The sequence below is a fragment of the Amphiura filiformis genome, chromosome 15, assembly GCF_039555335.1.
Source record: "Amphiura filiformis chromosome 15, Afil_fr2py, whole genome shotgun sequence".
NCBI classification, from domain to species: domain Eukaryota; kingdom Metazoa; phylum Echinodermata; class Ophiuroidea; order Amphilepidida; family Amphiuridae; genus Amphiura; species Amphiura filiformis.
The window spans coordinates 31,194,532-31,209,255 of NC_092642.1; the positions used below are offsets into that span (position 1 = coordinate 31,194,532).

The following is a 14,724-nucleotide window of genomic DNA, read 5'->3' on the forward strand; positions in this document are numbered from 1 at the left end:
TGAAATTCATGGAGGGTTTCAAGCCATATACTCTTCCTACAGACACTACATGAAATCAAATCACTGAAAAAAGCACTGACATCTGAAATGAACATGCTGAAAAAACGGTCTCTGTAATAACAACTAAAATAATCACTGAAACACTCACTGTAATTTTGATCATTTCAGTGGGATTAGCAAGTTTCAGTGTGATTAGTGTCCAAGGTCATTTCAATAATCACACTGAAACGCACTAATCCCACTGAAATGATCAAATTTCAGTGAGTGTTTCAGTGATTATTTTAGTTGTTATTACGGAGACCGTTTTTTTCAGCATGCTCAGTGTTCATTTCAGATGTCAGTGCTTTTTTCAGTGATTTGATTTCATAGAATAAGCTATCAGGTTCTTGAAGCATCTTGTAACTTTTGAATTGTTTTGTTTTCCGTTGATCAGTTGTTTCAGGTTGCAGTTCTTCTCCCTGCATGAATGAAGGTACATGTTACACTGGGGACAGAGGGTCTTATATCTGCCAATGTACGCAAGGGTTTACTGGATCACACTGTGAAACCGCTATAGGTAAGATATCTAGGAACTCTTTGGTGATAAACTTAACTTTCATTCACTCATTCATTCGTATCACATTCATTCATTCATTCAATATTAATAATAATAATAATAATAATAATAATAATAATAATAATAATAATAATACACAACTCTAACTAACTACCTACCCAGCAAACACAAAAATGTTTTTAAAACGTTTTAAGCATGTTATATTTTGGGGTTTGGTTTAAATGAAAAAAGTTTTAATAAATGTCGAGTTATTTCAAGGTCATGGAAACGTTTTAAAACGTTTTATGTGGAAACACACTACAACAATGTTTCTAAAAATATTTTTCGCAAACATTTTTTGCCAAATATTTTGTCAACACTTGAATAACATTATGTTAGAATATTTGCAGTAGGTTATCAACAAATGTTTTTGAATGTTATGAAAACGTTTTATTCTCTTTATAATATATGTCCTTTATATAACCCGACATATAAACGTTTTCTGGCAACCTTTTCTAACCTTTTACGAATGATGTCGAAAACATTTGCTGGGTACCTTAGTAACTAATTATTTAACTAATTATTTAACTAACTAACTAACTAAATGTCCATATCTTTAATTGCACATATAACCACAGTAATACACAACATATATAATACAATCGAAGCATAGTAATGCAATAATTGCACAAAAGTGAAGAAGAAATACAAAATGATAAGAAACCAAAGATGGCTGATGGGACAATTGCCAGATACCTCAGCAAATCGGCAAACCACTATCGTTGCAAAATAGTTCGAGCGCGCTACTTCCAGACAATAATTTGAGCCAATGGCTGCGCTGACACTGAGGTATCTAGCGATCGCCTTACACCGTTTCCGGGTTGTCTCGGTCTGGTGAGCTTGACCATCATTCATATAAGTCTACCTGATCTCATGGCACTCTGAATGTGATTTGGTAGAATAATAGTACTGAGATTTATAACAAAATTGTAAAACGAATTAAATCAATAAATTTATGTACGTTTATAATAATCATAACACAAATTTGGGCTGTAAGCTAAATAGTTTGTTCTGGTTACCATTTTACCGCACAAGATATCACCCCGGATCATCCATGTTCTGATATGCCGTGCTCGGATACCTCCATTTGTCTCTTCGATGACACTCGACATGCTTGTCTACCAAGTAAGTATAATATCAGAGAGTTAATAATCATTACATTTCATGTCCTTGTATAGATTGTGAAACCAAAAGCACCAACGGATTGGGACGGTTATGGGATGGGGTCAAACCCCGTACTATAATTATTCGAAACTGACTCAAAACAATGCCACAATAGTAGTCCCAGGGACATTTGCTTTAAATCTAACTATTGACACATTATGCTTGAACAAAGACAGTGTGCGCCAAAGAATCACCCCTTTAGCATGAGTGCTCTTAAAATATCACTAACAAAACATGTGTTCTAGTCTTATACACTATCACGAACATGAAGAATAAATTTGTACTTATTTTTCAGATGTCCTCTTCGAAAACTACTGTCCCTGTCTTAACGATGGGACATGCATGGAAGATACAGAAGGTCTTGGTATATACTGTAGCTGTCCTAACGGTTACCATGGAATTATTTGTGAACAAGGTAACATTTTATTGGATAACATTCTCAATTAGAATGAATGTGATTTCGTTAGACTAAAATGTTGGTCAAGCTGTTAAAGGTAATTTGAATCATTCTTGGGCCCAAGTAGCCTGGGTAAGTGGCATCTATGCCATGAGACTATTGCTGATGAAGAGGACGTGTTATTAGAAGCCATTCAAAGTGCTAACTCCCTAGCTGTGTTTGCCTGGTATTTTTATGACAAATATTGTGAGTTTTTAGCATGAATGCGATAGAAATCAGCATTTGTATACTCTGCAGAATTTATCACCTTGAATTGGTGGTCATATATTGGATGGTGAATAAGATGCTCACTTTGCCATGTTTGCATTCTTCTTTCAAATACAGATCTTGAATGACTTATCCATCACTTTTAAGCAATTTATAAATAATTTTAATATTTACACTTGCGCTGGGTCACTGAATGGGTCTTTAAATTTCAGTGGCAGTGCCAGGGGGCATGGGTCTACCAGTCCAAACTGTTGTCCTCCTCCCCCAGTAAAATTTCAAAATTACGAAAAATGTTTACTTTTTACTTTTCACTTCCCCATGCCCCCACCCCTGACAAAAATCCTGGCGCCGCCATTGTTCAGTTTCAAACGCCTGTTTCCATCTTTCTGAAAATCATGCAAGGTTTCAACCCACATACTCTTCCTACAGAAATGCATAGAAGAATAAGCTATATCAGGTTCTTGAAGTATCTTGTAACTTTTGACTTTTGATCAGTTGTCTCAGGTTGCAGTTCTGCTCCCTGCATGAATGAAGGTACGTGTTACAATGGGGACGGAGGGACTTATTTCTGCCTATGTACAGAAGGGTTTACTGGATCATACTGTGAAACTACTACAGGTAAGATATCTAGGAACTCTTTGGTGATAAACTTAATATTCATACATTCATTCATTAATTCATTAATTCATTAATTCATTATTGCACACATTAAACGCATGTATTCGTCATGCTACTAATATGACGTACGTGTACATAAAATCTTAATGAATATCGCTAGCAAAATATACGTCATTATTTACGGTTTGACGTATGTAATAGTTAGTATACACGAATTGTGTACGGCAAATATGAAGGGTGTCATAGATATGGGCTCAGATATACGGTAATTCCATAAACATGAAAAGACGTGATTTTTGTGGCATACTTAATTAAAATGATATTTTTAAGATGTTTTTTTTTTTCTACTTTCTATTTTTTTAATATTGCAATCAGCAACGTGGCCAACCTTTTGGTGGGAGAGGGTAAAACATTTGTCAATTTTCCGACCAATTTTAGTCATTTTAATGACACTTTGCTCTTTGCTTCCCCATTTTTATCACTAAAATAATAATAGTAATAATAATAAGGATAATTATAAACAAATCTAACCAAATAACTACCTCACTAACTATTTAACTAACTCGCTAAATAATAGCTAACAAGCAAACTGAATAAATAGCTAAATTACTAAATAAATATAAATATTTCATATAACCACAATAATATACAACATATATCAAGCGCAGCATAGTAATGCAATAATTACACAAAAGTGAAGAAATAAAAAATGATGAGAAAACAAAGATGGTGCAACAAATATGAGTTTTTCACATGAATGCGATGGAAATCAGCATTTGTATACTCTGCCGAATTTGGCGCCTTGAATTGGTGGTCATATTGGCCATGTTTGCATTCTTCTTTCAAATACAGATCTTGAATGACTTATCCATCACTTTTAAGCAATTTATAATTTTAATTTTTTACACTTGCGCTGGGGTCAATGAACGGGTCTTTAAGTTCCAGTGGCAGTGCCAGGGGGCATGCGACCTCCAGTCAGAACTATTGTCCCCCATCCCCCAGTAAAATCCCACAATTCACAACCCCGAAATTCACTTCCCCCTTGCCGCCATTGTTAGGTTTCAAACAACATTGAGAAGTGGGAACATCTACGCCTGTTTTCATCTTCTGAAATTCATGGAGGGTTTCAACCCATATACTCTTCCTACCGAAACTACAACATGCATAGAAGAATAAGTTATTTCAGGTTCTTGCAACATCTTGTAACTTTTTCACTTTTGATCAGTTGTCTCAGGTTGCAGTTCTTCTCCTTGCATGAATGAAGGTACATGTTACAATGGGGACGGAGGGGCTTATTTCTGCCTATGTTCAGAAGGGTTTACTGGATCATACTGTGAAACTGCTATAGGTAAGATATCTAGGAACTCTTTGGTGATAAACTTAACATTCATTCATTCATCATTCATTCATTCATTTATATATCATTCATTCATTCATTAATGGACACATTAAATGCATGTATTCGTCATGCTACGAAATATGACGTACGTGTACACAAAATCATAATAGATATCGCTAGCACAGTTTGGTACCAAACAGTTTTTACACGACAGTGTCTAGACTACATTATAAGTAATAAAATATACGTCATTATTTACAGTTTGATGTATGTATTAGTTAGTAGATACATTCTGAATTAACGACTTCATGACTATTATACACAACACGAATTATGTACGGCAAATATGAAGGGTAGAAATGGTCTCAGATATACGGTAATTCCATAAACCTGATAAAGACGTGCATACTGAATGTAAAATGATATTTTTAAGATGTTTTTTTTTCTGTTTTCCTTAATATTGCAATCAGCAACGTAGCCAACCTTTTAGTGTAAGGGTTAGCCAAATTATTTCCCCATGTGTCAATTTTCCGACCCATTTTAGTCATTTTAATGACACTTTACTCTTTGCTTCCCCATTTTCATCACTGTAATAGCAATAATAATAATGATAATAATAAACCAATCTAACTATACAACTACCTCGCGAACTATTCAATTAGCTACTCGTAAATAATAGCTAACAAACGAACTAAATATAAATAAATAGCTAAATTACTAAATAAATAAAAAATAAATATATATTCATATCTTTTATTGCATATATATATATATAAAACCACAGTAATATACAACATAAATTCATATAATACAAGTGAAGCATAGTAATGCAATAATTACACAAAAGTGGAGATGAAATAAAAAATGATGAGAAAACAAAGATGGTTGGGACAATTGCCAGATACCTCAACAGATCGGCAAACCATTATTGCTGCAAAATAGTGCAAATGTGAGTTTTTCACATGAATGCGATGGAAATCAGCATTTGTATACTCTGCAGAATTTGGCACCTTGAATTGGTGGTCAAATTGGATCGGCGAATACGGTGCTCACTTTGCCATGTTTGCATTCTTCTTTCAAATACAGAATGATCATTCCAATATTTTGTATTGGATAATAAACGTGTTCATATTCCTGTTGCTAGGTTTCATACATGGACATGCTCTGATGTGTTTAACGTGTCGATTGTGAACAATTGTGTAAATATAAAGAAATCCACTTAAAATAAAACTTAATTCCAATTAAAAACAAAACACAAATAATATATTTTTATAGATATATCCCCAGACATTGAAGGATGTCCACAAAATATAACAGTCGACTTGGGACTCGGTCCAAACAGAAGAGTAAGCTGGCAAGAACCAGTCGGGATTGACAGCCATGGAAGAACTATTATTGCCACAAGAACGCATACTTCAGGGTCTACCTTTCCTATCGGGGAAACTATAGTTGAGTATGTGTTTACAGATGACAGTGGAAACACAGCCAATTGCATATTTCTGATTACTGTTGCTGGTAAGTGGTATTAATAAGCCAAATCGGCATTGAAAGTTTGCAATGCATTGTGGGACAGTTTTTGCAGTTTTCGGACACTTTGCCCTATCGGGAAAATTCAGAAAAATTGGTTTTTGTGCGTACAAAATCAAATCAAAAATGTTTTACTAGAATAAAAACAAACCCTTAAACATGGTTATTTTATAAATTAGCTATCAATGATAACATTATTACAATAATAAATTAATTAATAATAATTACAGAGATTTTCCCGATATGTCAGAGGTCAAAATGTCCCAAACCTGCTCTCAAAAACTGGTCTTATTATCAAATCACAAAACGCAAGAAATACAAAGCAAATGTATTAAAATTCATTAAATCGTTTTGCCGTCATTCTGCGCATCTTATTTATATGTGATTTATGTGTTTCAAGACAATTGAACGACTGAACAAAATAGTAATGCCCTATTTTCGTTTATTTTGGGGACAACTCGGACTGTGCTGATGTGTCATAAATTAATAATAGTTTTAAACCTTTTAAGGTCAAGGAGTTTTCTATCTAGTTATTTCAAGATTAGCTAGCCAGATAAACATTTCTAGGAACGGACGTTCGTTACATTGATGTCAATGTCTTGGCAAAAAGGAATGAAGTACTCTAACAAACATGACACATATTTTCAAAGACAAATCATAACAATACTATCTTGAATCAACTATGTTGTATATTATGAATCATCCAGTCGTAGAAGGTAAATTATGAATACTGGACTGACTTTTTGAATTTTGCGAATTTTCATCTAATTTCATTGGACTTCATCTGGCAACTGCAAAGATGCTCCGGTATCGTAATCGTAATCGTAGTTCGTTCAAGAAGCGATTTGGAAACGAGTGGAGAAGCCATCCCTTAACAAACCCCGGGTAACAAACGAGGGGGCCTGAGATGACCGGTCTCCGATTACGATCAATACCGGACCATGTTTGCAGTTGCCAGATGAAGTCCAATGAGATTGGATGAAAATATTTTATTTATAATTTACATAACAATACTATGTTGAATAATTATAATACGAATTATAATATAGATACGACATCTCCTGAAGTCAATAACTGCCCAGCAAATCTAGTGCAAACTTTAACTTCAGGCAGTTCCACCGTACAAGTAATCTGGACACCACCGACGTCAAGAGACAACTCGAACCTTCCCGTTGATATTACTCAAAGCCACGATTCCGGATCGTCATTCGCAGTTGGTGTCACAACGGTTACATACACCTTCACTGATGTCGCTGACAATGAGGCTGTTTGCGAGTTCAACGTGACTGTAACTGAATGTGAGTTGGTAGAATAAAAGTACTGAAATTTATAACAAAATTTTAAAACGAATAAATCAATAAATTTATGTACGTTTATAAGTATCACAACACAAATTTGGGTCGGAAGCTAAATAGTTTGCTCTGGTTACCATTTTACAGCACAAGATATCACCCCGGATCATCCGTGTTCTGATATGCCGTGCTCGGATACCTCCATATGTCTCTTCGATGACACTCGACATGCTTGTCTGCCAAGTAAGAATAATATCAAAGAATTAATATTACATTTAATGTAGATTATGAAACCAAAAGCACCAACGGATTGGGACGGTTATGGGATAGGGTCTCACCCTCTATTATAATGATTCGAAACTGACTCAAAACAATGCCACAATAATAGTCCCAGGAACATTTGCTTTAAATCTAACTATTGTGACACTAAAGTGTTTAGATTCTAATAAATAAATTGCTTGAACAAAGAGAGTGTGCGCCAAGGAATCACCCCTTTAGCATGAGTGCTCTTAAAATGCAATATCATTAACAAAACATGTGTTCTAGTATTATACACTATCATGAACATGAAGAACACAATTGTAACTTATTTGTCAGATGTCCTCTTCGCAAACTACTGTCCCTGTCTTAACGATGGGACATGCATGGAAGATACAGAAGGTCTTGGTATATACTGTAGCTGTCCTGGTGGTTACTATGGAATTATTTGTGAACAAGGTAACTTTTCCTAGCATAACATTTTCAATTAGAATGAATGTGATATCGTTAGAATAAAACTCTGATCAGGTTGAAAAGAGAGCAAGGTAAACCAACTTGATGTGGAAAAACAAGTACATACATACATACATATTTTATTTATTTACATCATATCAAAATAAATGCAAGCAAATTTAACAAAACGGCAAAATAGAATTTTAAAAAAGATGGCGGAGATGTAACAAAAGGCAAAAGCCTGAATTGAGCGTTACACCACCTTAAAAGAAATATTAGGCTAATTAATATAATACTAGAATTACAGAAATTAAGAATTACACTCAAATACAGATACATAAATTTACACAAACACACAAAACAGATGTCTCATGCAACAAAAGCAAGGTAATGTAGGAAAATAACTCACAAAAATAAATCATTTGATCAATAAGTCAGAATTACGGATGTGATAAGAAAAATAGTTTCAACAAATCCTAAACCAATTATATACATGTACCAAATACTGATACATAATTTACAACAAAGATATAGTATATGCTTAGATTTTTCTCCATGAGAAAAGACGACAAAAGCTTTTTAAAAGAATTTAAATTTCGAGCCGCTTTAATATCATGGGGGAACGAGTTCCAAAGTTTCGGTCCCAAAGTTAATACAGATTTAATTTTGTGTATTTCGAGTCTGTAATCAGTCTTGTTTCTCGTATCATATTTGTGAATACTTTCCAATTCTGTAAATAAATTATCAAAGGATTGAGGAAGTAAACCAGTTTTATACTTATACATAAATATACCCAGTTCTTTGTTGTACAATTCGAAAATATTTAAGGTATTGTAGTTTTCAAACAAAGGCTTTGTATGGCATAGATAAGAGCTATTAGAGATGATTCTTAAAGCCCTTTTTTGAAGTTTAAAAATTTTTACAAGGTACTCTTTGCTGGCATTACCCCATAACAATATTCCATAGGTCATATAAGGCAAAATTAGGGAGCAGTACAATTGATACAATGATTGTTTTGGCAAGAAGTGCTTAACTTTATTTAAGACACCTATATTTCTCGAACACACCTTATAAATTTCATTTATCTGTGATTTCCACGTCAAATTCTCATCAATTGTTATACCTAAGAATTTTGCAGTAGAAACACGAGTTAATTTACAACCATCTAAGTGAATATCAGCATTTATTTGAGCGTGTTTTGTTCGATATGCTGTTCCTATAAGCATAAGGTTTGTTTTTGATGCATTGAGTGATAATTTATTGCATTTGAACCAATTGCATACTTCTTTTAACTCACAGTTCATTGTATCATAAAGCACATTTACATCACGATCAGTATGAAATACAGTTGTGTCGTCAGCAAATAAAATAAATGATAATAATTTGGATGTAAAACAAATATCATTCATATAAATTATGAAAAGTAATGGCCCCAGTATTGAACCCTGGGGCACACCACAAATTACATTTTCATTAGATGACACAACATTATTATACGATACATATTGTTTCCTATTAGAGAGATAATTTGAAAACCAATTGTGTGATACGCCACGAAAACCATAGTGATACAGCTTACTGAGTAATATATCGTGGTCTATGGTATCGAAGGCTTTCGATAGATCCATAAAAATACCTAGTGTATACATATCATTATCTATAGCCTCACTTATGTCTTTTACAAAATCCAGAACAGCCATATATGTAGCATGCTTGTTTCGAAAACCATATTGTTTTTTGTACAGGATGTTATTTTTGGTCAAAAAATCATAACATCTATTGTACAGACTGGACAAGTATGCAGGGGGGCAAAAAAAGCAAATGTAGGCATTAGAAGTAGGCAATGTTCGATAGCCCAACATTACCAGTTCCAAGGCCCACATAAGTGATAAACCTGCCCCCCCCCCCTACTTTCCAGTCTGTATTTACTTGTTTCCCCACATCAAGTCGGTGTACCTTACATGTAGTGTAACAAAAACATGATTAGTTAATAATCAGGCTTTTGTTTCTACATCATCCCATATTTTAAACATAAGATGCTGTGTTCCAGAAGACAAAAATAACCAGTATCTACGAGATGAGTCTACCACCCATAATGAGTGTTATACCGTAAAGATTCGCCTAATGGCGCACATGGGCTCCTTTGCCTTTGGCCACTTTTCCTCTGAATATCACAACAAGAATTAAGGGTCCGTGCCCTTTGCTGGTGCGATTTTTACGGTAGGGCACTTATAGTTTCTGTTTTCTGGTTATATCAAGGGCCCATACGCGCCATTAGGCGAATCTTTACGGTATACGTTGACTTGTGACGCAATATGTGGATTGTTTTGTTTTGGCATTTCTCAATGATTACATAAACACTGTACCTTTGTTTTTCAAACAACACATGTAAAAATTATATCACACACACGATTACGTAACAGCATTAGCATAAAATCAATGGTCTAGGGTCACCTGCTGAAAATGAGTCGTTTTTGTTAAGGAAAATAAGAGGCTGAAATGAGGTATTGTTGTATATTTTATATTTTCTTGGGAATAAAAGTATGGAGAATGCTGTCTTTTGGAAACGTTATAGAACACAAATTACTAGTTCATTTAACCATGTCTGTTGGGCTGTAAAGGTTTTAGTTTATTTAAAATGCGTGGTCAAATATGTTTGATTTTTGACAAAAACAATAGCAAACGTGGAAATTTAAGTTTTCTTGCCAGTTCTCTTGACTAATCCCCAAACATTAAAACGGGTGTCTCCCTAGAAAATATTTGAATCCGTGATTAAAATATAACTGTCATTCTACTATTGTTACAAAAAGTAGTAGTACAGAGAGAGAGAGGCCATCGTTTGAATGAGAAATTTATCTGTTGATTTGAGGTTGAGATCATTCATGAAAATTCATATGAATATTTAAATTTAAATTTTCATAGCATTTTGTAATTGGAATTTTGCAATTTCTAGCATGTTATATCGATCATCCCACCTACGCATGCGCAGATTGTTGTTTGATTTGCACCAGTTATCATCGTACTGCGTACCAGCTCTCACACGTGACCAGTCATTACATTTTAATCTGTTTCATTTTGGAAATAATCAATGTCATTTGTAATAACTGCCTTTTCATTTTCGCCATTGTTGCAGAATAATGTTGCTTCCATTCAATTGTTGAAGTTCCCAGACGTCCCATTTTCACCCAAGTTTAATGGCAAGGCTCATATTTTACCAAAAGCAAAATGAGGACCTAGTGTTTATTCCTGCCTAACACTAGCCATATGCACCTTGTACTTTTGCTGTTCTTGGACATTTTAAACACGTGCCTTTGCTGTAATTTAAAAGGCCCGCCTTTTTGCGTGATTTGGCAGTGTCCATAGTCTATTGACGTTATGCTAATGATGTTACGTAATCATGTGTGTAATGTCATTTTTACATGTGTTATTTGAAAGACAAAGGTACAGTGTTTATGTGCTCATTGAGAAATGACATGAAAACAATCCATATATGGCATCACAAGTCAACTCTAATTACATACTGACGATGTATAAACCATTCTTTATATTTTTATTTCACAGACGGAGGGGTTGATTCCACGCCTTAAGAGGTAGTTTTACAGCATATTAAAACTTACCTTAGAATAGCTAGAGATGATCCAGGGAGACGATCAACTTCTACATGTATTATATTTTGGGATATGATTAGATTTTATAGGAGTGGCGATCATTGTGTTTATTAAGTAGCGCCTGATATTATTACAATAGTAAACTATGTAATCAAATAATCATATAAGACAAAACAAAATAAGTTTGTTTCCCGTAAGCCTCGAGCATTTCGGTTTTTGGAGCCATGTTGTTGTTTTTTGTTTTGTTTTTGTTTTTTAATTTGAAAAAAATCCAGTAATTTGTTATTTTTGGGTCACCCCTCTTTTATAGGAGCACCACTGACACTTGCAGCCATTTGCTCTACATATCACATTAGTGATATATGATTAAAAAAGACTTCATTAAAAATATTTCAAAATGCAAAATCAAACAAATATCAACCATCAGTACTGCATAAACGTGTATTCGTATTAAACCTATTTTGTAATTGACGTGCCCAACAATGTATTCAATTAGAGGCATAAGGATAAATTCCGACTTAAACAAAATTACAGAATCGTATTTTGTTGTTCAGGTCACCTACGGGAAACAAAGTTGTGGTGTTTGTTGTCAAGAGATAAAGATATTAAAACTAAGTAAACAGAAAATGTGTTAATCTAAAGAAAACATTATATATGTACTGCATTGGTTGTAGTAATTTTCCTGCTCTGAAGTTTGTCCTTCTCGCCATAGCAAGAGCGTTCTAGATGCGGTTCATAGTATATCTGATTATTTACCAAAATTTAATTTGTTAGTGGAATGATGTTTCTACTGATCTCGGTTTCTTCAATTTTATCTTGTATATAAATCCATTATTATTTTCAGTATGACTAGTCGTCATTGTCATCTCACTATGGTCTTTTAATTAACATCACATTCGCTGATCTTGAGCTGCGAACTGGATACTGGTCGGTATTATTTTAACATTTTTTTTAGCATATTTTATATACAAACATCAACAACAGGGTGTCCGTGAAAGAACTGTATCGTCGGAAACTTAATTGTTTGGGTATTTTAACGCCACAACTAAACATAACTTGATAACTGACGTGGTTGAGGAATAAATCAACTATTACATATTTTCTTAATTTTGACAATTGACCACATAAATATTTTATGAAACTCTCTCAATTTCAAACCTTTCCATGGATTCAAATATCAAGCGATTATCTGTATTCGGAGTGCTAATCACTGCGAAGCGAATTATTAGCGCATGGGGCGTTTATTGTCATTGACAGATATTTTATTCCGTGGAACGGGCTGAAAATTAGGTAGATTCGTAAAATTCTTTTATTTCAAAAACGAGCCAGGATTCTAAAAGGGGGGTTAGCACGCGAGTATTGTTCTCTCTCCTCTGCGAAACACATCACTTCGAAAAGCCTCATGTTAGTTAGTTAGCTCATGCCCCGTCGCTGATCTCTCTCTCTCTGTGTCAGGTGGCGCTGTGTAGCGCTGCTGTGGTCTTCACAAGAGTACGCCATCTCACTCGATCCGATGCCAAGTGTGTTGCACCTTGCATTCCCTGGTTAGAAACCAGCTTCACGTCATTAGTCCAAGATGTTGGTGGACGTCCTCTTCCTCGTTTGCCTTCCATGGCCCCTTGCAAAATCTGTTTTTCTACACCTCCATGTTTCCTGACAATATGGCCGAAGTACTTCAGCTTTCTCTCCATTATGCCGCTTCTGATGGTTAGACTTGTACCAATCTTGTCAAGGATCTTTGAATTTGTTCTCCTGTCTTTCCATGTCACTCGTAGAAGCCTCCTGTAGCACCACATCTCAAAAGCATCTACTCTTTTCCTATCATTCTTGGTCATAGCCCAAGACTCGCATCCATAAGTGGCAATGGAAAACACAGTTGCACGAAGTAGGCGTACCTTGAGGTCAATGGATAGGCCTCTGCTTTTCCATATGCTTGACATGCCCTGCACAGTTGTCCTTGCAATAGCCAGTCTTCTCTTAATTTCAGTTGTGCTGTCACCACTGTTGTTAATCATTGAACCCAGATATTCAAATTGCTTTCAAATTGCTTCACCTCCTCAATCTGTTGTCCATCTATCACAAACTCATCACTTTTTCTCTCTCTGTCTACAACCATTATTTTTGTCTTCTTTGTGTTCAGGAGAAGGTGTTTTTCTTCACTGGCCTCTTTGATGCGCTTCAAAAGATCAATCAGCTCTACTCTGCTGCTACAAATAAGAGTGGTATCATCGGCGTACCTCAGGTTAGTAATTCTTGTACCGCCAAACTTCACTCCACCTTCAAACCCCTCCAAAGCTGTTCTCATTATGTCTTCAGAGTAGATGTTAAATAGGTTTGGTGATAGCACACAGCCCTGTCGTAATCCTATTCCAATCTTGAACCAATCTGTGTCTCCACTACTTGTTCTGACTGCCGATTCTTGGTCTTCATATAAGCAGCTGATCAGATCCACAAGATGACTTGGAAAACCCATCTTTTCATAGTTTCCCACATCTGAGGGTGGCTAACACAGTCAAAAGCTTTACTGTAATCTATGAAGCACATGTAAAGAGGAAGTCTATGCTCTCTGCATTTCTCAATCACATTCCTGATATTGACAATGTGGTCCCTAGTACCCCTTCCTTCACGAAATCCTGCCTGCTCATCAGATATTTCCTGCTCCATTTTGTTCTTCATTCTCTTGATGATGATCTTCAGAAGCACTTTACTTGCATGACAAATCAGGCTGATGGTCCAGTGATTGGCACACTCTTTCAAATTTCCCTTCTTTGGCAGTGGAATAAATACTGCCCTGCACCAGTCTCTCGGCCATTTCTTCTTTTTCCAGATGATACCACATAGACGCCACATTAGGTCTATCCCTTCTTTCCCAGTTGCCTTCCACAACTCAGAAGCTACATTATCAATGCCAGGTGACTTAGCATTTTTCATTTGTTCCATGGCAAGCTCAACTTCAGATCTCAATGGTGGAGGTTCTTCCTCACTCGTTTCACACTGTACATACACCTTGTCATCTTGTGCCTCAAACAGCTGGGAACTATACTGAACCCATCGCCTTTTGATGTCTACACTTTCGGTAAGAGTGTTACCTTTCTCATAATTTATAACATCCATCCTGGGGGTCCACTTCTTGGTAAGATCTTTGGCAATACCAAAAGCTATTTTTGAGTCACCCTTACATCTTTCCATTTCCACACACTTCCTTT

The 14,724-nt window shown here is 35.3% G+C and overlaps 1 protein-coding gene across 1 annotated transcript in view; it reads left to right on the top strand.

Moving 5' to 3' along the window:
* Window positions 1–13,198, top strand: part of LOC140170866 (uncharacterized) — a 47,224-nt gene extending 34,026 nt beyond the window's left edge. The window contains exons 30-39 of the mRNA XM_072194074.1: window positions 434–556; window positions 1,631–1,720; window positions 2,055–2,174; window positions 2,919–3,041; window positions 4,267–4,389; window positions 5,656–5,895; window positions 6,957–7,205; window positions 7,347–7,442; window positions 7,797–7,916; window positions 11,472–13,198. Of these exons, the coding sequence (XP_072050175.1) occupies window positions 434–556; window positions 1,631–1,720; window positions 2,055–2,174; window positions 2,919–3,041; window positions 4,267–4,389; window positions 5,656–5,895; window positions 6,957–7,205; window positions 7,347–7,442; window positions 7,797–7,916; window positions 11,472–11,497 (1,310 nt within the window). The 3' untranslated portion in view covers window positions 11,498–13,198. The remainder of the gene's footprint in view (window positions 1–433; window positions 557–1,630; window positions 1,721–2,054; window positions 2,175–2,918; window positions 3,042–4,266; window positions 4,390–5,655; window positions 5,896–6,956; window positions 7,206–7,346; window positions 7,443–7,796; window positions 7,917–11,471) is intronic.
* The last annotated feature ends 1,526 nt before the right edge of the window (window positions 13,199–14,724 follow it).